This window comes from Malurus melanocephalus, unplaced genomic scaffold (assembly GCF_030028575.1).
Source record: "Malurus melanocephalus ecotype Western Australia unplaced genomic scaffold, MMel_1.1 scaffold_146, whole genome shotgun sequence".
Lineage (NCBI taxonomy): Eukaryota > Metazoa > Chordata > Aves > Passeriformes > Maluridae > Malurus > Malurus melanocephalus.
Window position 1 is genome coordinate 115692 of NW_026623378.1, and position 25799 is coordinate 141490.

Genomic DNA, 25799 nt, shown 5'->3' on the forward strand with positions numbered 1-25799 from the left:
KCTGTCTTACCAAAATAATAATTGGTTGCATTTGGTTGCATTGCTGAATCTCTAGTTTAAGGGTCTGAAAAGAGCAGTTTGTGCCTGTCAGGGAGGAGCAGGTGTTGTTTCTTGTCTTGGGAGAGGTCTYAGGAGATTACAGAATCCTTCAGCCAGGAGAGTTTTTCATTGGAATCATACTATAAACTGGTTTAGGGACACAGTTTTGATACTGGATAAATCTCTACAATAAATAAAAGTTATGAGTGATAGTAAATARTGCAAATTCTAACCTCAGAAAAAATTTCTGGGCTGTGTTGACTTCTTAGGTCTTACAAGGCCGTTGTGTCCTGACATGACTTTTATATCAAAATGATGCCGCTTTGTTGCAAATCAAGCAAAAATATTTAATTGAATTCTTAAAGCTAAATAGGTTATGTTTTCTAGAAGCTTCAGGATTAAACCCTGTATTAGAGGTTATTGCAGTTGTTAAATAATTCCTTTTCTAACACACAAYAGATTAATACACAGAAAACAGAGGTTTTAATGAAAGATAAGTATACCTGGCTTCAACTGTGAGAGATTTTTAATATTTCCTTAAGAACAGCGTCTTTGTGGTCTCGTAGGTAGGATTCTTGTAAAATATCTTTATAATTAAAAAAATGTAACTAGTTGTTACACAACTATGCAATTTTTTTCTGTACAAATAAAAAGCAGATAAGGTTATTAGAAATTTGGTTAGACATTGTTTATTTTAAGAGTAGGCAAAGATCTCATTTGGAAGGGTTGACATAAAGTTCATACAGTACTTAAAAATAAATCATTGCATTGCAGRGACTGCATTCCCATTGGAGAGCAGYAGCAGTAATAAAGCAAGGTGTCTCTTGATTTGTAAGGCAGGCAGGTAGAACATATTGGAATAAGCCAACTTAGAAGGCATTAAGAAGTCAGATTATATCCTCCTGGATTCCTACAAAACTTAACTTCACTGATGCTTTGCCTGCAAGGTTAGCAAACCCAAATGCYTCTAGACAGATATTTAAACTTTGAGACTTTCTTTTCCTTATCTCAGATGTTTCTGCTCCATTATTCATGGGAGAGGGCTTTATATTACTTGTACCTGGCCAGCCACAAACTTGTTCTGTCAATTTYAACCCATTTCATATTAAAGATTAATTAACAAGGTCTGAATTTTCTCTAACCATTTTGGAAGCTTTGGGGAAAATCCCAGCATATGTATGTAATTGCAACACACAGACCACAAGAACTTGGAACAAGGTAGGGAGGTAGCAGTAGGATTCAGCAGAACTTACACAAACTRTCAAAAAACCCTAATTTTTGGCTCATTTGGGAAGATGATTTCACTGTTCTATTTCCTTTCCCAGACACTACCTGGTAGTGAGCCAATACCAGGCTAGAAAGTATAAAAGGGTGGGGTTTGATCCAGGGTAAATTTTGATCCTACATCTGCAGAGTATTTCATGTGTCTCTGTGATATTGGTTGTCAGTTGTAAAGTGTTGGAAATTAATTTCTCAGAGATTCTTTCAGAAGCATCTCCATAATTTTGGTTTTTTCTCTGCCTGGTAGGGAAATGATGACAGCCTTCACTGCAGTTTGTTTAGCTTTTATCTCAAGAATGGAACTTAAAGACTCTTCTGGAAAATCCCCGTACCTTTCTCACCTATTTAAAGCAATTTTTTCTGTGGGCAGGAATTCAGTGAGTAGGATCAGTCAATAGCTCCTCTCCACCCTGTTCACAGAACTGTTGGAGGAAAGGCAACACTTTTATCTAATTATTCTACTGAAAATAATTGGGGTTTTTTCAGTTATTTGGCCTTGGTTACCAGAAATAGGATTTGGATATAGTTTTTTTAGCATTTATAGTAATCTTCATTAAAAAAAATACAATAAATCTGATAGTAAGCTAGAAATGCACTGCACAAGTTACCCCCAAGTTATTTCCTACTGACTGGCTTATGCTTTTGAATCCACTGAAGCAAAAATATGCACTCAACACAGTCACTTACTGAAGTTCAACATCTCGTAAATGGCCTCAGTGACTGGATGAATTTGGAGACATTCACAGCATTTGATGGAGATGTCAGTCCTGGTACTCTGTGTAATTTCAGGTAATACAAACCAGAAATAATTTTGGGACGTAGTTTTGCTCATAAACTTATTGCCATAATAATGATATTTTTTGTCAAAGGGTTAAAAAGATTTAGGGGAGGAATGAGACAGTACGTAATTCCATTATGAGATGGAATAACAATGAAACATGGAGCAGGAATGTGCATAAATGGACAGTGTGTTCAGAGAGCATCCTGAATTTCTGAATCCCTGAGGAATGTCTGATTAGAGGATTCACAAGCCTCTGCCTGGGAAAACATCTGCTTTAGGCAAATATCGCAGCTGCATTTGTGAAAATGCTCAGATTGAGTTGAAATCTGTTGTTTCCCAATTGGCATCATCAATGAGAGCTTTGCCTAATTAGAATGCGTAGGTGGAAGCTGATTCTCTTGTCTGTACGTTCTGAGATGTAATTCTGCATTATTGGAACATTTGATGCTCCTTGTGCCAGTTAAGAATACCTGCAAATGGATTTTTGGTTCAATAAGAGGCATTTGAGAAAAAATATTAGAGGACATCTCACACCTGAATGACAGTTCTTGTGTTTCTACTCTGTTATGACTATTTAGTTTATTTTCTTGCATATTGCAAAGTAGACCAGAATCAGCCCCACTATTTCAATCAGTTCTTGTTTCACTCTGTGCAAGACTCTTCACAGGTGGATTTCTCAGATTATTCCATAAAAAAAAAAAATTGTTTCCAATTAAAGAATAAGTCTAAACAAGGTGGAAATACACAGCAAGATTTAATAAAAGCTGCAAGTGAGAAGAATTGAGGGTTAAGAAAAGTCAGTGTGATAGGATCCCCACCTATTAACAGATGATAAACATATGAATGTATATATTTCTGATATATATAACATAGACAAAACTGGTTTAGAGGAAAAGATATCTGAGATTTGATGTCTCATTTATTGTTAGCAACTGAGGAATCTGTAAATCCTTGACTTCTTAGGAACATTTTATTAAGTTCATTCATCTTAGTTCATAGCTTCACCATTTGCATATCACCTCTGCATTCTCTGACAATATTGTTGAAAATGAAATTGATGGTAGCAATATGTTGGCACTTTGAAGAGTCATGTTGGCTTCTGATTGTTTCTTGGAGTGGGTAAGATGATACCCCTGAGATGATGAGTAGAAAGGGGTCATCTCTAGGAATCTCTTCTCTAGTCCTGCTCAGAGAGGCAAAAGAGATRGGAGCTGTCAAAGAGGATTTATGAAGAGCAACGTGGAATTGCAATATGCTTGCCTTGGCTTTTGCAACACCTGACAGCAAAGGAAAAATCTGAAGGCAGTTTGGATGTGCAGAGATTTTACCTAAATGCCTTCTTGATAATTTTTCAAACTGAATTTTTCCTGAATTGATGACATAACTACCTAAAGCTGCTGGGAAATATGAAGGTAACTCATTTTAAAATGAGCAACCTTCACAYGTAGGGGAGAGAACAAGGACTTGGAGCCAGAGGCAGCAGGCTGGCCAGCAGGGAAGGCTTTTTGTGTGGAATTTCAGTTGCAATCATAAAGGCACCTCCATGAACTGTCACACTTTGTCCAGGGTCTCGGGATTTTAAGCAGCACAATCTCTGCTGTCGGTTCTTTGGTGTTCTCTCGCCTTTTGCTTTCAGCAGCTGCTGCCTCTGCCTCCCCGCCCTCGGTCTCTCAGCGCTGCCCCAGCTCTTCAAAACACATCTCGCCCAGGCAGGAAAGAAAACTGGGTCACAGGCAAGCCCAAGGAGGCCAAGTTATTGCTGTTGAGCTGCTTTTGTTTGAGTTGTTCTCTTCAGCCTCTTCAGGTCTGCTTATTCTTTTCATCAAGCCGTGCTCAGAGCCGAGGTGCTTTAGCAATGTTTGTTCAAGGCTCAGGAGCTGTAGCTRTGAGCTGTCCATCACGACTGCCACAGAAATTAAAGTGAGTAATTTTAAAAGACATGAGRCTGAGGGGAGCAGAAAGGGCTGTCRTGTAAAGCGTGAGTCAGAAAAYGCTTGGCCATTGCTGCTTGGCAAARTGAGCTTTGTCTGAAGCCTTGTGATGAGCCCGAGGTAGGCCTTGCTTCTGGCACGGTATTTCCATTTGCAGTTTTTGGATAAAAACCATGACCAGAAATGCTACAAAGCACATCAGAAGCTGCCCTGTTCTGTCAGAATGACTATTGTGTRTGACAGCCTGTAACACCCACTCAGGCAATGTGTGTAGCGATGTTTATTACTTGTACCACCAGCCAGGCTTTAGCTGGAAACATTTGACATTGGTGTAACGTGTCCTTCAGCATGCCACGGAGACTGTGTGAAGCTGCTCCCTTTCACACAGTCAGAAAATAATTCAGGAGCTCCAGAGTCAGCTGGTTGCGGGCCAAAAACCCCCRGTGATTGTCCTGYCCTRYTCTGCACTGGGGTGGCCTTGCCTTGAATCCTGTGTGCAGTTTTGGGTACCATGATACAAGAAGGATATAAAGSTATCAGAGAGGGTCCGGAGGAGGGCTGTGAGGATGKGGAAGGGCCTTGAGRGGAAGCCGTGTGAGRAGAGACCGAGGGCACTGGGTSTGTCCAGCCTGGAGAGGAGGAGGCTGAGGGGAGAGCCCATTGCAGTCACAGCTTCCTTGTGAGGGACAGAGACGGGGCAGGCACTGATCTCTGCTCTGTGTGACAGGGACAGGAGCGAGGGAATGGCATGGAGYTGTGCCAGGGCAGGTTGAGGTTGGRWATTAAACAAAGAGGTTCTTCCTCACCCACAGTGGGAAACTTCTGTTTCAATAACTGTTTTGTCCTCCTGCCCTGCCCTGCTGGCTCCATCTTCTCAATAATCTTCTCGAGGTCAGARCTAATTTGATACTTATTTTATTTTTTAAGTCACTTCTAGTTTTAAAGTCATCACATGTGTCGTTCTGAAAACTTTTCCTGTTGCTGAGTTTAATTTCTTGTTATTCTATAGACCATAAATAAGTTATGTTCCGCTGTATGGTTTCAGATAACTGTGCATCCTTTTGAAGTGGCAAGTTTAAAAACTCTCTCTGCCCGCATATCCTGATGTTGTGTTTGATCATTCACCCACCTGGGCTGGAGTGCTGTAGTCATTACAGTGAGCAAACGTGCATTTTTTGTGCTGGGGACCTGCATGCAGGGATCTTTTGTGACAAGTGAGGGGGATGCTACTGCCCCTACAGGACTACAGGAACCTGGGGATAAGCTGGGAAAAGGAATCCAGATTTTCTCCCTACTTACATGACAAGTGAATTCATGGAACATTTCAATTTGGGAGCATATCAAGCACACGCCTGGTCATAAGCACATGCCATCAACTCATAGTTTTTTTCTCAAAATTTACACTTGAATCCTGTGAAAATTACAGCATTTCAGCTTTGGGTCTTGGGGTAATGAAGAGTTTTTTAATGGTTTAATTTTTAATGGTTAACACTATGAAATATGTCCATACTTACCTACAATTTCCTATTTCAAACGCTGGAATTGTTCTACTGGTTTCAATTTTTTTAAGGTTATTTTGGATTGTTTTTTTTGAAAAAATTCTAAACAGAAATAATTTAGAAAAGAGATCAGGATATTTAGAAAAGCGGTCAGTGTTACGCTGGAGACATAGAGGGGGGGGACAGAGCACACCGAGGCAGATCTGTGTCTCCAAGTGGCACTGGCTCATGGAGTGGGCAGGGAAGATCAGCAGAACAGAAATGAGCACACAGGGACAGTCCTTCAATCCTGCACAATGTGGGAGCTGTGAGCGGGGGTGGCTTCAAGGGCAGCGCCACTGACAGCTCTGTGTGAAGGACACTTCTCTGGCTCCCTCCGTCAGGCTCTCTCCTTTTGTTACATCCTTCCCTGAGTGCTGGCTTGTGGGAAGGCAAGGCTGGGAACAAAAAGAAGGCAGTGCATAAATACAGTCCTGTGCCYGCAGTCTTGTTGAGAATCTGTGGCACTCCAGCAGGAGCAGAGTGTCCCTTGTCACATCTTTCTGCATCTGACTCAGCCCTTGTCCTTACCCTCGGAGCCCTCCCARGCAGAACATCACATTTCTGTTTAAGTTTAGTATGAAAAACAAAATACGTTTCAAGTTATTAGCCATCATTTTCTATGGTTTTCCTGTCACTGCTCTTGTGACATTTTTGTAAATAAAATATCTATAAATGCACCCTGGTTAAAACAGCAGCAGTCAAAAGAAAYGGCACTTAATTATGATATTGCTTGACTTGCTGCGAGCTCCTGACAGTGCAGCCATCAACAATAACTGTCAAATACACTTTGGCAGTTCTGATGTTAACTTGGGATTTGAGTGGAATGTTCAATACCAGCAATTGAGCAAGACACAGGGAGAAATTCCAGTGACAGGGCTTTGTTGATAATGGCAATGCAAGCTCTGAGATCAAAGAAAACATCAGCTGGGAAATTAAGATATTTTATATTTCATGTTTGTGATGCTTAGATTCCYAGGAATAACAACCCTTGTCAGCTAAGGAATTACTAAGGCAGAATTAAACAACGTTATAAAGCTATAATGTTTTTATGTAATAAACTTCTCAGAAACTATCTTTATGGAATATTTACATATAAAGTGATTATGTCACTTACACAAGGCCCATTGCACTTAATGGTCTTTGGATTTATCCCTACATATATGTGTGTATCCTAAGGAGCCTTGATAAACACTGCAGCAGGGAATTCTGTGGTTTGAAAAGTCTCTGGGGAAAAAAAAAAAAACCCTCTCCCAAACAAAATCCTTCTGGAAAAAAATATTATTTAATTAAAAAAAAAAAGGCATACTTTTGTGTTATTCCCAATCTTTAAACTTTCATGATTTATGCTTTGAAGCTTTGGCATCCCTTGGACCTGCAGTAGAAGATGGAGGTGCTTGGAGCTGTGACTTTCAGTAAGCAAAAGTGACAAAAAGTAGGACTTGACGGCAGATCAAGTAGGTGAAGTTTCAGATATTAGCCCAGAGGTTTCAGATGTAGATGAAATAGGTGAAGTTTCAGGTATTAGCCCCTAGCTCACAAGTGAGTTTAACTGGTGCTTTGCACTACTTGGCAACAACTGCAGCATCAGGGTGGTCTCAACATAATTCTCATGCTGCACCCAAAATACAGCMCTGTGCMAGCTAAAGGGAGAATATGAATTCTATCCCAGCTAAAACCAGTCACCGTTARTTTTAGCTCTTGCTTCAGTAATGAGGTGCTAGCAGACAATTGGGCAWTAAAGAGACTTTGCACCACCTGACCTTGCTGCTGTTGCACTGGAATTTTCTTTCAGTGTGCTTTTGCAGTTGCTTTCCCAGTACTACTCCATTGCCATTCCTTTTCTGGTGGCTGCAGGAGTCRCTGCTGGTGCTGACCCATTCATGTGGGATTCTTGTTCCTTAGGGAGTTGTTTCTTAGCTGCTCATCCCTTTCACACATCAGCAAAAGTGCAGGCAGCCACCAGGCAAGAATATTACTGCCAGAGGATCACAGTTTTAGACAGCTTTACCCTTTTTATCAGAAGTTTTTTTCAGTGTGCTCATTGTCTAAAATATCACCATAGATTTTTAGCTGTCAGCCTCTATTAACCAGATGAAGTTTTTTCCCTAACATCCAAAAATTTAGTTTGGGGAGGGAGAAAGAATGGCTTTCATATTTATCTTTCCCTTAGAAAACTCAAGTTAAAACATGTATGTTCAGGATCTATCAAAAATTAATGAAAGAAAGGTTCATATGTAATTTCAGTTCTTATCAGCATATAATAAGAATGTGGTATGGATTGGCCTACTGGGTATATTTTTGCAATAGTAGAGGATCTTGGAAGAACTTAGAATTGAATAATAAATTCTAAAACTGGATCATTCACCAAGGAAAATTAGTGCATGCACACACAGAATTTGATGAGATTYAGGTAGTGAATTTGATTGGTGATTGGCCTTATCCATCCTAGAAATGAAATGAAAGTAGATCAAGTTTGTAATAGGATTGGATTGTCTTACTCATAAATTGTCAATAAAAAATAACTTGTAACTTTTGCCTTATAAGAAAAACTGTTACCTCTCATCCCTTAACTTCCTGCGGGGCTGTTTCAAGGCAAAGATTTAATGARTATGTTGCAGTGAATGCACTTAGGTATGGTTTTAAGAGTTTGTTAGAGTTGACTTCTGGTTGTAGCTGGCACAAATCCCAAGTTTCCTGAAGATAAATAGAAAAGTTAAYCTCTTAAGATCCCCAAGTTAAAATTAGTTTGCCTTCAGAGTTAAGATCTTGCTGTTTAAAACTGCTTATCAAATTTTCACTTTATAACAAATTGCACTTGGAATATTGGAGCCTTCACTCTTGCTGTAACCATAGACAGCACAAGATATCCCCGTGCAAGGTTTAGCCTCCCATTTTTTGCATTTGGCTCATGCTTTTTGAGCATTTTTTTCCATTACTTTTTGATTGACACTTTACCTTTCACTCACCAACCTAAAATTGAGAGCTCAGACTCAGTTACAGCGCACACCTTTGCATTTCTTTACATGATGAGTCTGTAGCACTACACATAATTCATTGCTTCATTTTTAATCTCATGCAAAACCAGTGCCAATGCAGCAYTAATGTTGTGGAATCAAGTACCTGAAATAGGTCAGTCAGGCAGGTTGAACACTCATCTCTTCCTTCTCTGTCTTCTGTGCATGCAGAAAATGTTCTCACCAGTGTTGAGTGCCAGTAGTCAAATGATGTAAATATTGTGCAGTTGTAATATAAAATAGGCTGCATCTATTTCACTTTGCTTTCATTAAGATCCTTGTGCTGTAGATGTTCCACTGGTAGAAGAAAATGATTTTGTTCATCTTTGTTACAATCAGAATTATCGAACAGTTCTCCCCAAGAGAGAATTGCTGTCGAAACTATGAAATGCTTTATGAACTTTTGCCAGCAGAAGTCAGCTTGCTCTGTTTCCAGTTGGAGATGGGAATCTGTGCAATTAACCTTGACTCTGTCCTTTCTGTAAACGATAGCAGATAAAAGCTTCCGCCTCTGATAYGTGGAACCAAGTGTCTTGAATCCCTTTTAAAAGGGAAATTCTACCCAGACAGACAAAAGTCTGTCTGAAGAAGAAAACTCAGTGTCTTATAAAAGTAGCTGAGACTTTTAATAAAACATGATATTTTATGAGAAGTAATCCATATGCTCTTAAAGATGTTGGAACAGAAATGTCTGGGGTGGGTTTATCTATTTCATGTATTTGCAAAGACTTGATTCCTTTAGAGGCTAATATGTTTGCATTACATTTTATCACGTTAATCTGTGCAATGGAAGAGGCAATATCCTTGTGGTTACAGAAGGAACAAAGGTCTTGACTTAGTTAAGGTCAAAGAGGAAATTTGTGAACTGTGCCTTGTAGAATTTCACTGGTTTCACTCTGCCCTAGCACAAGCCACAGCATATGGCAGAGAATCTGCACAGTGGGTTTTTGCAAGGGAAAGAACAGAGAAAGCTCTTGGGAGAGTGGAACRTCTGATGCTGAGGCAATCACAGATTTTGTGGAACATGCGGGCTTTTTTTACTCTTTTCATGAATTAAATTTAGAATGCTGTATATAGTTCAGTACTTCTCACACATAAATCTAAGTATATTGAGAAACATGCTTTAACTACTCTCTTTGAACTTATGGGAATCCACATTTTATTGGAAATCTCTAAATTGTGTAGGAGGTTTTCATGCTGTCCTCCTCTGTTGGACTTTGGGGGTGCCGGACACCCAACAGAGTTTAAATGCCAAATGATAAATTGAGGTTCACTTCAGAATTGAGGTTCTGGCTCTGCAGGATATTCCAATAGCACATGGCAGGAAAGGCACRGGCAGGGAATGAAGGGAAATGCAAAAAGCCTGGCAGTGAGGTCACAGTGCCCAATTCACTGCACCTGCATGGCTCAGTTTTTGCATGAGGACAAAAAAAACCCCCAAAGCTCTGCCTGCATGCTGCCTCATAATCTACTAAAAAAACTTAACTCGATGCACATGGAAAGCTATYGGTTTTCATATTTATTGGTTTCCCAGATTTATTTGACAGTGTGTAGTTTCTTGCAGTAATKCAGTAATGGGTCCTTTAGGAGAAGAGAGTGAGGAAGGTAAGGGGATGCTGGATGCTGTTAGGATTTCTGCTTTTTTGGGCTGGGAGTAAAAACTTAAACATAAAAAGTTATCAGCACATTTATTCATTTTCAGGGTTTTTTTCTTCACAGAGCAAAGGTTAAATAATGCATTTATATGGTAAATGTTATAATTTCTCAGTTGGCTTGGTTTGAATAGTCAATAATTATTCTCTGAGATGCTTGTGACCATATTGAGATTTTATTCAAAAGCCTTTGAAATAAGCGCAAGGGGGAAAGTTGCTATTTTTGTTTTGTTATTGTTTTSCATAGGCCACATGCATGATGCTGTTTTTCATATTTGAAATCCCTTTCAAAGATATTTCAACTCCAAACACACAATAGAACTAAAGGATCCAATGATTATGGCTGGTAACGATATTGTGGATTCATGTGCTGACAAAGCCTAACATATTCTGTTTTATTTACCTGATTTTTTTTCCCTCAGAAATATGGTTTGAATCATACTCAAGGACCTTGTAATAGTATTCTTACTTTTATAATAAAGTCACAAAGAAGAGGCAAGTTTCAACAGATGTACAGAAATAAAAAACAAAACCTACCATATCCTTTAGAAACAACAGTCAAAAGATATATATGTACATTCCTCAAAAGATATATATGTACATTTCAGTGGGTCTTTCCATATACATGAAGCAAACATGAAACAGCCAGTAAGAATAAATTTTAACGAGCAACAGAATTAAGAAACCCAAACCCCCAGTACCTGGAATATGACACGTACTTCTTTTTCAAAGTGGACGTGAAATTTAACTGTGGTGWAAGCAGTTTGCTTCTATGGGTCACCAGTAGTCATTTTGTGTTTCATAATGGCAGCAAATGTGTGAGATAAATGCAGGAAATTTTGCAGCAGGATGAAAAATAAGAAACAATCAATAGCATGATTGGCAATGGGCTCTCTGTGTGACAGGGCACAAATGAAGGGGGATTTTTCTGTGGGCACCCAGCCTTCATCAGGCTCCATGTCCTGTGTGAGTTTGTCTTGTGTGTATGGCCTGAGAAGGCCTTTATTTCCTTAATTTTTATTATACAAATAGTCTGCATCTAAACACATTACTTCTCAGAGCTGTGGTCACATTTCTCTCAGTAGAGGTTGTTTATTTTCTGTAATTTTAATGCTTGGTGAAACTTGCATTCTGTAGTCTTAATCCTCAAATGGATTATCCAGGAATATCCATGGTAGTTTATGTTTCGGTTTCTAGCAGAAATATTTTCTTGGCTGCTCATTAAATGAGGAATCCTCTCCCAAGAGTATTTATTTCAACAGACTGTAATTGAGGTGATGCACTTGACGAGGAATATATGAATATATGTGAMGAAAGAGAGACTTATCATTTCAGTCACACTTTGGTTTACCTTGGGAAGTTAGTTTCAGTATGTAAATACRTGTGTGCACCAGCTGATGCACATCCTTGAGTGAAGAAGAAGGAATTTGCAAGAGGAGTTTTTATCTTCTGCATTTTGCGTTTCTGCAGCTTTCTGTTATGTGAGAGCCCAAGTGCCTTGCAGAGCTTGGCTGCAGCCATCTCATGGTTGAGGCCCTTTTTGGTGTTCTTTCAGGAGAGGATCTCAGCTTTCAGTGGGGTTCACTCAAGGCAACCATGAGGAGATTTTCAGAATTTGCAGAGRAAGATTGTGTTGCTGCCTGTTAGAAGATGGTTTTTAGATAAAGCCAGTGCGGAAGATTAGAGAATGAAAAAATGCCAAACTGGCTGTATTTAAAGATGTTGGAGACAAAAAATGSTGAAATCCAATACATAAATAAATATTTAAAGGTTGTAAAAAATGAACAAAGGGGTCTAAGAAATGGAGTACAGTTAATCAATAAGTGCTTCTTTAAAAATGCACTGTACAAAGTAAACAAAAAGGGAAGAAAGTATYGATCAGCATGTGTTGAAAGCTAGTGACAGGGATTAATCTGACTACACAAAAGACTAAAATCTCCACATAGTTGTTTCAGCAAGATAATATTGTCTGGTCTCTGAACTGMTTTTATCTTGGTAAGATTTATTCTAAAGCATCTTTAACAAGACAGTGAGCGCTATTCAGGACTGACAAAAGAGCATAGCTGCATAAAACTCACATTTTCTCAAAAAAAATARCAAAAGAAAAAAATAAAGTATTTAATGATGACTTCTATTGAAAGAAAATCAAAATTAAGTCTATTTGCACACATTACTTAAATAAGTTTATTTTAATAAATAGATTTTCTACTATTATTATTTATGTGGAATGTGATCCACTTTAATATAAGAATTCAAAGTTTGCAAGATTTGTGTATTACCATGGAAATGGAAGGTGGGTAATGGTGTTTGCACAAACTATTAAAAGCGAGCAAACAAATAAAACAGGAAGACATTAAACTCCCAAACATTTCGTTCACTGCCAGTAAGGATTTACTGTCTACATCCAGATTTTATACATCCCAAGGAGGAACAGGCTTAAAGCTCTTCAGAAATCAGTTTTTCTGCAGTGTGAAGAGAATTTCTTCTTGAATTACAACCTTTCCAGTTATATTTTAGACAGGTGAAAAGTCTCTTTGCTTTTTATTTTGAAGACAGTATTTGAAAGTACAGCTTTCAGAATTCCAAATTCGAATGACGGGAAAATGTAAACAGCAGGTGAGGACCTTTTTTATCTTAGAAATGGCTTCTATATCACTGTGGTGTTTCAGAAAGCAATTTGACAAGCAATTAAAAAAATCAAGATTTGGTACTTACAGTTTTATTTTTAATAGCTTATAAGAAAAGGACTGGGACTTACAAGTGACAAGTGCTTGTGTTTAAGATTCCAAATGTTTGGTAACAGCACTGTGATATTCATTCTTGAGAAATTAATAATTAGGATACTGTAYATAGTCTGTAGTGATTTGCCTAGATTTACCTCGGTGTTTTCATGCAATATTTGTTATGAAGCTGGGAGTTACAGACTTGGAGCTGCTGCCACCTGCTTGACATGTGTGTCTGGTGTTCACAACGGTGGGGGTGGCTGCTCTGAAGAGCTCCAGCCTGGAAAGGAAATGTGGATTTGTCAGAGCACAGTGCTTGTGCTGTGCTTTGGTAATCCTGCACATTGGGAATGGAAATACCGGTTTGTATGTTACATGTTTGGAGAAACCGGTCTTAAAAAATATCAATGTATTTAGTATTTCAGCACTTTGACTAGAAAAGTGTTGGAAATAATAAAAATAATACATATCACTTAAGGAGCTGTTGATGAATTGAATGTGTGAATCTCCAGTTGCTTATCACCTTCTGTCCACTGTCACAAATGAATGTTTTCTCTTATTTTCTTAGCGTTTTCCTTTTTTTTTTTTTTTTTTTTTTTTTTTTTTTTTTTTTTTTTTTACTTTCATTCTGTTCCTGTTTTAATTAAATATGAGATTTATAAAGAATTTTTTTTAAAGTAGATGCCTATCAAGGCAATATCTGGTGCTTTACAGCAAAGCAGTCATTGGGTTCCATCCAAGTTCATTGAGTTAATTACTGTGGCATGTTTTGCATAAGCTGCAGTACATGGGAGTAAGGCRTTGTAATCACCAYTCAAATAAAAAAAAAAAAAAACCTTGGTTTTGGGGTAGCTGGAAAAGAACTCTGACTCACGTGCAACATTACAAGAGCTCTGATGGTTCTTCCCTTAAGCCAGATGAAATCCATGGTTTTAGGGCTGTTTATCCTATTGACAGTAGAATCTTTGTTGAGATAAACTGAAATACAGCATGTAGGGCAGAAAAAAAGCTGAAACTGTCCTGATTGTCATTACCATGTATCTCTCAGAGGTATTTGGGCCATTTTCTAAAACTGCCYGAGGAGCCACAATGATGTAGAGGGAAGTTTCCGAGCAGCATCCATTCTGGGAGGGTTTGGCTGACCCAGACCTCCCCGTCTCTGGTATCCATCCATCGCTGGCGACAGCGAGGTGCTGAGTGCTGTGCTGTGCTGTGCTGTGCTGCTCTAACTGTGCCCTTTGCTGCCCACAGAGAGTGAGGAGGTGTACCAGCGCCAGGTGCTGTCCATTGCCTGTATCGTCTTTGGCATCGTCGTGGTGGGCGTGCTTTGTGCCGCGTTCTACTTCAGAGCCAAGTAAGAGCCTCCCTCTGCTGCCTTTGGCTTTTAGCTGCTCTCCTCCTTTCAGCCCCAGAGTTCCTCAGTTTCCCCCTTCTTTTGCAGTTATCTCTGGTCAGGCTGCAACAGCTCCCCATGTCCTCCCCGAAAAAGTAAACAGGAATAATATGTGTTCTTCTTTCTATTTTTTTATAATAGGTTGTGTCATTTCCAGTTCTTTTTTTTTGACAGTAATAATTTTGTGTCTTTCACTATCAGTGCAATAATCACTTTGCTCTCCTGAAAATGACAGTTTAAACATACCATCTCCTTTTTGCATTTCGTTTCATTTCATATCCATGAATGTCCCTGTTATTTCTGCAAGCTGAGAACAAAAGTAAAGTTAGAAATGCAGAAAGAAGTTCTCTGCAGATGTCTGTAACCTGTAGCTAATAAAGCAACCTGTTGATGAAGAGGCACATGAGTGTCTGTAACACAGAAGCACTTTGACCTATCCAAGTAATGGAATCTTCGTACTAGATTATTTTCAAATTAAATACTGCCCAGCCTATTTTTTTTATCTCACCAACAGAATATTATTTCATAATATTTATTGTTGTGTGTGCAATTCGAGTTGCAAGAACCTCCTAGCAGTTCCGTGACATGCTTGTCTGTGCTGCTGTATCTATAAATATGTTCTGTATGGTGGTCATCCTTCATTCCTGTCCCAGCTGGAGTTAATGAGAGAACACAAATCAATATAAAAAGTATCTGCATGAAGCTACTCAGGATGGCTGAGCATCAAAAATGTGGAGGTTGGCACTATTTAAAAGTTTGGATGTTTATCTGAATCCCCCTTTCTGGAATTTATTTTAATGTCTAGGAAATCTAATGAGGACTAATTTTTATTTAGAAACATTTCTATCAGGAAAAAAAAATCGGCAGGTTTTTTTTTCCCCAATTTCTTCCCTTCAGACTTCAGGGGTAGGTCATGTGTGATTTGAGCRAAGATTTGAGTTGGTTCATACTTTTTTTTCCTAAACACTCCTAATTATTCTAATGTGTTGAGGGATTTTGTTTCATTTTTCTCTGGTCATCCGGTGTGCCAGTGATGCCAGCTGGGAAGGCCAGATTGGCAGGACAGTTCCTCCCTGGAAACTCCTTTGTTGCAGTGAAATTGTGAGCAGAGAGAGCCACTTTGGCAGTGCATTAGAAATGTCATTATGCATTTTGGAYCTGCAGAAGAAAGAACGAGCGAGGATCTTCCTGGAAAGGCTGCTTTTGGGTTTTGCTGTTGGAGAGTTTCAGAAMGGCAGAATGGGATTGTCAGTAGGAGGAGCATGCCCTCAGTGGCTGAACATACTGTGAAWTAAATGCCCCTCTGTTTTTCACAGTGCCCCTGTTGGTTTTGCTCTCTGTAGGAKTGGGCAGAGCGGGGTTGGAAAAGCCTGCAAAACAGCACAGCATGGATGAGGCGATGAGGAGAGCCAAGTGTGACAGTAATGAGGGGGAATAACCCAAAAAGAGGAACTTTTCAGGACAATAGTGCAGCACAACTCAGGAGCAGGTGGGGTTTGGGSCTGTCATTATAAACATGAGAGTTACTGAGTAGAGTTGAAATGGGTTTGTGCCAGACTCTGGGAGCTGAAGTTTGGAATTAGAAAATGAGCACCTCTGCTTCAGTCAGGGAGCCTCAGACAATACCTGAGAAGAGAAATAGAAAGAGACTGATCAATCCCTGACCATGGTCCTTTGGCACTGTCCCAAAAGTGAATGAGAGTGTCTGGTCTGGGTATCATAGAGGCCATGTGAAATTGTAAATGTAACACTGGCCAGTGTCTTAACAACAAAAGCCCAAYCAATTTAAAGTGCCTCAACACTTACCATATGTTAGCTTTTAGTCAGCAGATTTTTGGGAGCTTCTTTATCAGGCATATGTACCCTGACTATGTTTAAAATTATCAAAGCATTCCTCCTGCATGGGGGTTATCTTGGGGTTTTCTTTGATGTACAAAAAAATCAGAATATTGCTAACAGATATAGAAACTCTGAATAGTGCATCCATTAAGAAAAAGTTTCCATGAGGATCCTGACCCTCTCTTACTTAGTCTGACAATTCCATAATACCAGCTGCTAGAAATAGACACTTCCCTCTGTGCCATTGAATTAAAAGTCCTTTTCTAAAATAGATTCAATCTGAGAAAGTTTAGGACTATAATTAAACTCTRTGCCCTTCCAATTATTCCTTTTAGGTTAATCAAGAAAGTGCTGGAAGTGTTAGCAACAGATGAACAGTACAGTAATGGGCTGCCCTTTGCAGCTCAGACTTTTACAAATGACTGGTGACTTTATTTCTTGCTGAAGTAAGAACAYTTCATTGCCAAACAACTCTAAAGTAGAACACACAAGGCCCATTTGTTTTGAAAACAAAAATTATAAAATAAATTTATTAATCAGCAAGTAACTTTGAATTATTGAAAGTTTCTAGTTTTATAGCTGTGCGACCTATAGTTTGGCAAAATGAATRTGCATAAACCTAGTATTAATGTTAGGTTGCATGAACATAAAAGGAAATTAATGATTGGATTGTTTTTCTCAGCAAATTACCTTCAGGAATTTCAGTTGTAATGTTAAAGATTGCAGTAGTGAAGCTGAATATTCCAGTTTACTTACACGTGTTTGTATACACAGAACAAGTCTATTTATTCATTCTAAATAAATCCAAAAATTATTTTGCTGTTTTCCTGATGAAATTGTCATTTTGTGTGGTAGCGGTTCTCAAAGTGTAGTGCTGCAATCATGTTTCATTACCATTGTTCATACCTTATCTGTGAAGTCTCCACTCAGACACCAGCATCCCAGAGACTGGTTTTCCAGCAGCRCACAGCAATAGATGTGCTAATTTCCTCAATGTATGTAATTTACATGCTCAAAAAATAGTTGTTCATAAAAATGCTAAAGTTGCTTTTTTATGAATCTCCCCTGGAATTTTATGAGAAGCTAAAGAGCTCATTTAGACATTTTGCATATTAAATTGTTCAGTTCTATTGGATTCAAAAATTAGTCGATATTAAAAACATTTTTAAAAGACATGTTTCAGACTCAACTGACTAATTCAATTGGACACTTTAATCCTTTAGATTATTCCAATACTAACTTTGCAAGTTTTAGGTAAGGAAAATTTTGAAAGTTTTTGTTCTTGAGAAATTATTTCCTCACCTACCTCTATTCATAAGTTTTACTAATTAGGAGTTCCTAGCAATTCTCAGAACATGCCACTCATATTTTTAACATGCTTACAATATAAATTMATTCTTTTTCATTCACTGCAAATTAGGATGCAAGTAGAAAGCCTGAGAGGGTCTTGTAGGGTTTGATTTGTCACAGCTTGTGACCTGTACTCAGAAAAGGGGCTGTAACAAATCCTTCTAAACACTTACAGTTTGTGGAATTTAAGCAAATGCTTACATTGTGCTATGCTGAATCAAAACTAAGGGACTCAAAAATTATTAAAAACTGTATTATTAAAATTGAATATCTGGACTGTGATACTTCTCACCACTTACTTTCATATTGAGGGAACTTGTCCTTTCTCACAAGTCCCTCCATTGAACATATAAGTATTTTTCCTCTGTTTTTTATACTTTGCTGCAGTAGGTACAGATTCCACTGTAAATAAGAAATTAAAATTACTTTTATACTTCATTCTGTGTCAAATTCACTGGCCTGACTCAAGTAAGATCCTGTCAAACTTGATGATGTCAAATCAGCAATCTGCAATCAAATCACCAGAAATATTTCAAAATGTTGCTGAAGCTTCTTTGCTAAAATTTTAATTTCAGTATAGCAAGGTTAAAATTTTAATTTCAGTATAGCAAAGTTTCTTTATCTCTTATCAACATTTGGCTGAAATCGCTTCCTTGTGAAATTTGGCAGACACCATAATGGAATGCTGCCACGGTTCCTGGGTGCTTTCCAAGGCCATTTTAGGTTCACTGTTGGAGATGCATCTTCTGGGAAGAACAAGGAAACAGGGAAGGAAGGAGAGAATTCAAATGGTATTGCTAAATTATTACTAATGATAATTTAAAATTGCTAAATTATTACTAATGATTATTTAAAACTGATAAACCCAGACAATGTAGCTTATCACAAAGGAAAAAAAATAACAGAGACTGATAAAAGACCTTGAATGTATTTTGCTAACAGTTTTTGCCCGGCTGAGATATCTTTCTGCAGAAGATAAAAGCAATATTTAAGGTTTGCTGTCTCATATCCTGTGTCATGTACAGAACCTAAAAGCTGTTTGTCACTCACACTCGAGATAGTATGGCAGAAACACAGAGTGTGCATTAACAGTATGGTTATCTCCTGAATAATGCAGGGGATTCATCCAGCAGTGTTCCTAGCTCTGACGTGGTGAATGAGGGTATAATAATTCATAAACACAGCCTCAGAGGCCGCACTGATGCTTTTTCCAGGGTTTAAACATGTGAGCAGAAGCTGCTCTATACAAGATGGGTTAGAGGTCAAGTCTAATCAGCCAGCAGAAATCTTTGATTCTTCATCAATTTTTATAGCCAGCAGAACTAAGGCCTGTTTGATTTGCCAAAATCTTTTTTTCCAAATCAGAGCAAAATGCTTTTTTATTATTCAGACTGACTTGCAAGCTATTGTTAAACGTGCAGTGGAAGATCTTGCAAAATCCTGCACTAACGGAATGAGCAGACTATTATAGTAATCTGAGAATAGAAGACATTTTAAAACAGAAGATTTTTTTCCTCCTTTGTTAATCTTTGCCAGGAAACAACCACTGCATTGAAATGTCAGATATTTGTGAATTAGCTCAGCTGGCTCATCTAATACGGTGAAGTTTTGAACAAAGGGAGCTCTGGTTATAAAAGTACCGTGGCTACAGCAGAAGATCAGTCGAGCTCTTTCTCACATGAATTTCATTTCTCTCTGCAGGAAACAAACAAAGCAAATCCATGAACAGCTGAAAGAAACGCAGAATAGGAAAACCTACAGCCTAAATGCTTCCAGCATGATGGCAAAGTCGGAGTGTGTGGCACAAAGCCAAGTCCAGCTGCAAAATGTAAGTAATCCTGCCAGCTCCAGCTCTTAATAGGCTGGCTGAGTTCCTGCTGCTGATGGCAGCACATTGTCATGCTGCTCTTCACATCTGAGCAATGGGAGCCACAATTCTCACCTCTTTCATCAAATGGTTTCTATCAGCCCTCTTAGTGGAAAGCAGGGGTTTTTTCCCTAGTTATTTCAGTGGGTCCTGGTACATTTTGTGAATGTGGCAGACTTTGCAGAGCCCCCCAGCAGTGGAAATTACTGCTGTGGTTTCCAGCAATACCTGAGCTCACACGTGTCTGGATGTGTAGTGGGGGTCCTTGAATTTCAGTCAAGTCAGGTCTTCCAATAATTTATGACCCTGCACGAAAAAAACCCAGAAATTTGTTACACTTAATTCAGAGTAAATTCAAAATCTAGAACAAAATTTGCACATGTAAACAAATGCCCAAGGGGAGACCACACAGATGGTCTCATTTTTATGGTTCTTTAGTTAAAGGTACTTTGGTTTACAGAATGAAATTAGTTTGTTCAAACTAAATTTCAAATTTATTTAGTCATTTCCTGAATATAGTTATATGTAGTCATTACAATCTCACGATCATGAAATATATAAAGGTGTTTCAAATAAGGAACTTGACAGCCAATTTATTTAGCCATGGTATTTTTTTTTGCAAGGTATTTTCCAGTATATGTCAGTGTCTTTCCCCTGGTCACACACAATCTGTGCTGTCTTTGAACAAAGCCTTTGGAAGAGCTGAAAAGGATCCTGGTAGCAATATAATAGGAAAATATAAAATATGTATTAAAACCTTTGTAAATTATTAACTCCTTTTTTTTTTTTTTTTAAGTATCTCAGTATTGCTTAAAGGGATGGCTACCTTATTTGCCAGATTCTATCAAAATAGTGGGAATTTAGCAAAAGTGAGTGATCGTGCCTATTTTAATAAAGATTTCTCAACTCCTAGTTTTCATCCAATTAATTTAGAGAGAAGTATAAGCCCTTTTAACCAAGTTAGAGTAAGCAGAGCCTCCCTGCCAGGACAGAGAGGTTGTCAGAGCATTGCTTGTGTTCATTAAAGGCTCTGTTTTGTAGGAACATTGTTGTGGTGCTCCTGTATATACTCATGATACACTTGTAATTCAKGAAAAATATACTCTTAAAGAAGGAAGGTAGCTTCACTAAATTGACATAATCACAGTTTAGGGGACCTTGTGCAATTTTTTCTCTCACTTTCAGTTCATTCAGTCTCGTATTATTTCTAGCCCCTAAAAAAAAAAAAAAGCTGTTTGGAGTGTTGTTGGGTTGGAATGATGGTAACARAAGTTAAAGTTCATGGTCCTTTTGTTCTATCCTATGAAACAAGCCCTGGTTAACACTGAGAATATGTTCTGTGCCTTTTTATCACTGTAATTCAGTGCAATATTTTGYCTTCTTATTTTGCCATAACCATAGCCATAATTGTTGAAGTGGCAGTTTGTAGATTCTGTAGAGATTGAAAACCATCATTATATTTACTGTTTGAATCCAAATTTCCTTTTCAGTTTTTAACACTGCTCAGGCTGGCATTATGAGCACTGGTAATTAACACACCAATTTCTCATTCTTGTGGCTGTTTGCAGGCTCGTTTTCTCCTTGCCATTAATGCATTCTCCCTTTGGGGAGACCGTGAGGAAGGAAAACAGAACGACCTTGTGCAGGATACAGGGGAACGGTGCAGGGTAATAACAGCTGCTGCTGTTGGGAAGATTGCAGTGCAGGGATGCATGCAGGCAGCTCATGAAATATTTACAAAACTTGCCAGATTGTGGGGRGAGCAAAGGGCAGGGGTAGGGTGAGGAAGCAGAAAAGGAACTTTGGAGAGGTATTTTGTAGGAATGGCTGAGTGACCCCCTCAGAGACCAAAGACGTCTCTGGATGGGAAGAGGATCAGGCAGCAGCCTGGATGTGATCCCTCTGCCATTCCCATCTGCAGCTGMCACTGCAGAGGCCTGGGGAGAAACCTTAGTTCTCTCCATCTCCAGGAGCTAATAAATAAACTTAAATAAATTAGGGCAGTTATTTTCTGGAGACAACTCCTCCAGTCTGGCATTTTGGTTTATGCAGTCCTGGAAGTTGTTTCTTTTCCTGCTTGCACGTGCTCCTCCTACCAGCTAGAGAGTTTTCCCATTTATGTCACTTTCTTTCTTTCCCTTGAAGATTCTCCTGTATTTTTCTCTTATCTCTTTTGAATAGACCTGGTGATGCTCTCAGGCTTTTCACATCTCTTTCTTCTTCCACAGAGAAGAAAGCTTTTGTGGAGACCAGAGAATAGTTGCATAAAGTTCCTTATTCTTGATGGCTGCTCTGAAAAAATCACCACCTTTTGACTCAGAGATTGCTATATTTAGTAAAGGGTCCATCAATTTTTCCAAATGTAGTGTTGCTCAAAAAAGAGGTTTAACTCCTTTCCCAAGACCCAGGGTATAGCAGACAGTGTGTTTCAAGTGGTTTTTGCCCACAAAGAGCTTGACCAATCTCAGTAATTTTTCTTCCCACACTCAAATGTATTACATCTCCACTCCCTCCCTCTGCTCAGTTGTGACTCTGAAAGGTGAAATAAAGGTTGGATTTTGTCAGGGCAGCTGTGCTCTCTCTGAACTCATGCTGCTCACCACTGGCAATTGTGCTCGCCTGTCCAAGTCTCATCCTCAGTAACGATTTTTTTGTTTTGTTAGAGATACAAATTAGATGGAAAATGCTGTGCACTGTAAGGATTCACAAATATCTGTTTGAACGCAGCTCCTAGGATTTCCTGAATCTCCTGCAAGTCAATTGCTTTTCCCACATATTCTGGCAGCAGCTCAATTTCTTGCTAGGTTTTTCTTGCTAGGATTTCTAGCTTCTTGGATTTAAAGACTAATGCACTGGTAATCTTGCCACAATTCTTAAGCCAGGAAGACACAGATGTGCTAGCTTTTATTTCAGGATCTTTGAGGCCCACAGGAGATTCAGATTAATTTCACCTAATGCATGAAATCTAGGACTTGCCAAGTGTTAGGTACCCCTTCCCAAAGAGATCATGCACTCTTCAAGAGACATTTAAAGGGCTGCAGCAAACAGTTGGGTCTCCACACAGTCAAAAGGAAGGAAATTGTCATTCTTTCYCCCCTAGAAAGGCAAGTGCTTGGTGCACCTCACACACCATGGTGACAGGAGGAGTGGGGTGGGTCCTAATTACTCCCTCCTTTTTCACCATATGATAAGAGGGTTTTGTTAAATTCTCAGAACTTTGTAAAAAAGTCATAGAAAAAAAATTMGAGTCAGCTGAAACCTTGACATTCCTTTAGTGAATCTGAGAATTGTCATGGCTTTTTAAAGTGGCCTTTTCTATCTTTGTGGTTTTTAGTACCTTCTCCCATGGTACAACTGGGATCTATTAATTTCCCATCCCTTGCCCTCTGAGATGGTTAATAAGTTTTTTATGCTGTACTGTGTGGTTTCACTTTTCACTACACTTGTTTCTAGTAGCTTGCAATCCCTAGCTCCAGGTTTCTGAAATTCTGTAATGGAGGAACAAAAAAATGCTCATTTTGCATCTTGTTGCCTTTTGTTGACAGTGGTAGGAAATGAAATTATTTCAGTCACTGTGATAGAAATGCACTTAATATATGCTGAGCAAGAGATACACTTAAACCTTTTAAAGGATTATTCTGTGGTTTTACCTGAATTACCATTTGATTTATCAGCTAAGATCAAGAGCAAATCTCCCATTTCTATATCACATGACAGAGGCTGATTTCTTGTCTCCTGGCTCAGGCTGCCCTCACAGATTCACTTAGTATTAACTAGTAGGGGGTCGAATTTTTATTGTCAGGTAGTTGAGTACTTGTACGTACTAGATGATTTTCTCCACAAAACCATGAAAAATTGAAAATTTGCAAAATMTTTTTTTAAAAGCTATTCTTTAATTTATTTAGCCACGTGCCTCAGTGCTCAAATTCSCTTACATTCCCACCCTCATTTTAAGTGGTAATTCACATTTTCATTGTAGTGGGTGCTGTGACTGTTACAGGAATTGGGTATTACATGGTGTATGTGAAAAAAGGGAATAATCTTCATTTGGGGGAGAATGAAGCCTTGCAGGCTGTGCCTGAGTGCTGCTGGACCTTCACTGCAGTTTGCAGAAATCAGCATCAGGGAAGCTCCTCAGCTGTGATGAGGAAAGACTGTGTGCCCACATCCACCTGAAACACAGATTAGCAAAAGGCACAGCTCATCTCTGCTYTTCATCATTCACTTCATACTCATARTTTTGCAGGCCATTCAGGCCCTCAGTTTTGTGTCGTGCACAAACCCAAAAAATGGACAGAAATAGGTTCTTGGCACCAGCAAGCCATTCTTTACATAGCTCAAATTGATTTATTCAGGTCAGAAATCAAAGCCAGTTTCATTTCTGCAKCTGGCAGGATAACCATTAAAGTTTAAAACCTTCACCGGAGTGAGTGCCTTAAAAATCATATTTCTGTCTGAATATTTTAGCTACAACATTTACAAGTGACAACTAAGATCACAGTAACTGAAGGAAACGAGAGTGGAATATGTTTCTTCTTATTATTTCAGTTGTGTTTACTTCGTGCATGCAGCACAATTTTGCATATTGCCACTCCTGGCTTTGCCTTCAGGAGCACGAAAACAGCAATTTTGACCCTGTTTACATGGGTATTTCACTCAAGAGAAAGAGGAAGAGCAGTGGAAAATGATGGAGGAGATCTGTTATTTTATCTGTAGAAATTGGTCAGAAGAAGTCTGAGTAGCTGGACTAAAAATACATGTAAGCTATTTTTAAGTGGCTTTCCTATTTGATCTTGCTGAAGTCTACAGAAATGTGGATAAGAAGTGAGAGTCAGAAAAGAATTCTGTTGTATTAAGGAGCTGTTAGTCTTTTATTAAACATGACCACTAATTATGAAAAACTCTATTTTGAAGGAATGTTTACTACCTCTCCATGAATTTTTCTGCTGTTGTATCACAGCATGGGATTTTTTACCACACTGATTTTTTGTCTATTATTTTTATTATTTTAGTTCGTATTTTCTTTCTAAAATATCTAGTCATGTCATTTCTTTCACAATACCAATTTATTGTAAAGAGAACATAGATATCTAGGTATCTAATACTGAAAAAAAAAAAGGAAATAGGTTTAAACTAGTTTTAGTGCAGATCCTTGTAAGGCAAGGTTAAATATCTGAAAAGCACTTTATTTTTCATAGTTGAGTGGAAAAGTGAGTTAACCTCTCATATCTCTGAGTTCCTGCACAGTAACCACTAACAAGATGGAATCTGCTTGTAAGCCCARGTGCAGCTTTCTATACTTTGGTTTTATGGCTCCATTTAGGTTYAGAAAATCTCTTTATTTTCTCTTTTTCTGAAATGGAGTTGAATCACAAAGCAATGGGAACAAATCTGTTCTTGTTCTTGTCTGGTGTCTGCTTTGCAGACCTTTGTGTCTCGCTGTGTGCCCAGAGACTGCCCTACACCCACACCTGCCACAAGGAGAATTGTGTTTACACTGTTCTTACTGGCGTGGATACTTCCAGGTCAAAAGTTTCAGACTGGTTCACAAAGATATCTGGCTCTGTGGAAAGGTGTCAAATATTTTTCTTACTTATCTGTTGACAGCAGTGCTGTTTCAGTTTGGTTTTCATAGCTGCACATGCTGATGATGAATGCAGTGTTTGACTGAAATCACCAAAGGACACAAGAAGTTGCTGACTGTCCTCTGAGATGAGTTTTGTGATCTCAGTCGCTTCACAGACACCCACAAAAACAGGATTTTAGTCAAAGGGATCAGTGTTCCCATCATTCTGGGCAGATCAGTCCGTAATTTTGCTGCTAATGCTGATGTCAGTGTTTTGATGTGGAGAACGTAATGGGGATAATGAATGTTAGTCCTTTCTGCTGTGTAAACTGAATGAATGTATGACTTGCAATGCCTAATTTTGACTTTAAAATGCACTAGAGCACTCCTTACCCCACTCTGATAGGAATTCRGAGCGAATAGCTTCAACAGTGTACTTTGTCTTGAGTGTATCAATTAATTTTATTCTCTCCGCTACAGTATTCCAAACCAGACAGGCATCCRGGGCCTATTCTGCACAAAGTCATGGAGTCCAGCTTTTCAGGCCCTCAGTCTTTCCCAGAGGCCTTGTCCCCTGACAGAGGAGCCCAGCCCATGAAGCATCACAGGTGAGCAGAGTCTGTGTGTGAAGGGTCCATTGCTGATCCGTGTGCGGGGTCATGGCAGCGGGGAATGGGGGAACTGCAGAGCACTGCGGGGTCAGCAGGGCCTGAGAACATGGGATCTGTGTCCAAACCCTGGAATGTCCAAACCCTGCAATGTCCAAACCCTGCAGTGTCCAAACCCTGCTGTGTCCAAACCCTGCAGTGTCCAAACCCTGCA

General features: G+C 38.9%; 1 protein-coding gene across 1 annotated transcript in view; it reads left to right on the forward strand.

Moving 5' to 3' along the window:
* NRG3 (neuregulin 3) overlaps window positions 1-25799 on the forward strand; it is a 61293-nt gene that overhangs the window by 20314 nt on the left and 15180 nt on the right. The window contains exons 2-4 of the mRNA XM_057371380.1: window positions 14214-14316; window positions 19246-19372; window positions 25458-25585. Coding sequence (XP_057227363.1) covers window positions 14214-14316; window positions 19246-19372; window positions 25458-25585 — 358 coding nt within the window. The remainder of the gene's footprint in view (window positions 1-14213; window positions 14317-19245; window positions 19373-25457; window positions 25586-25799) is intronic.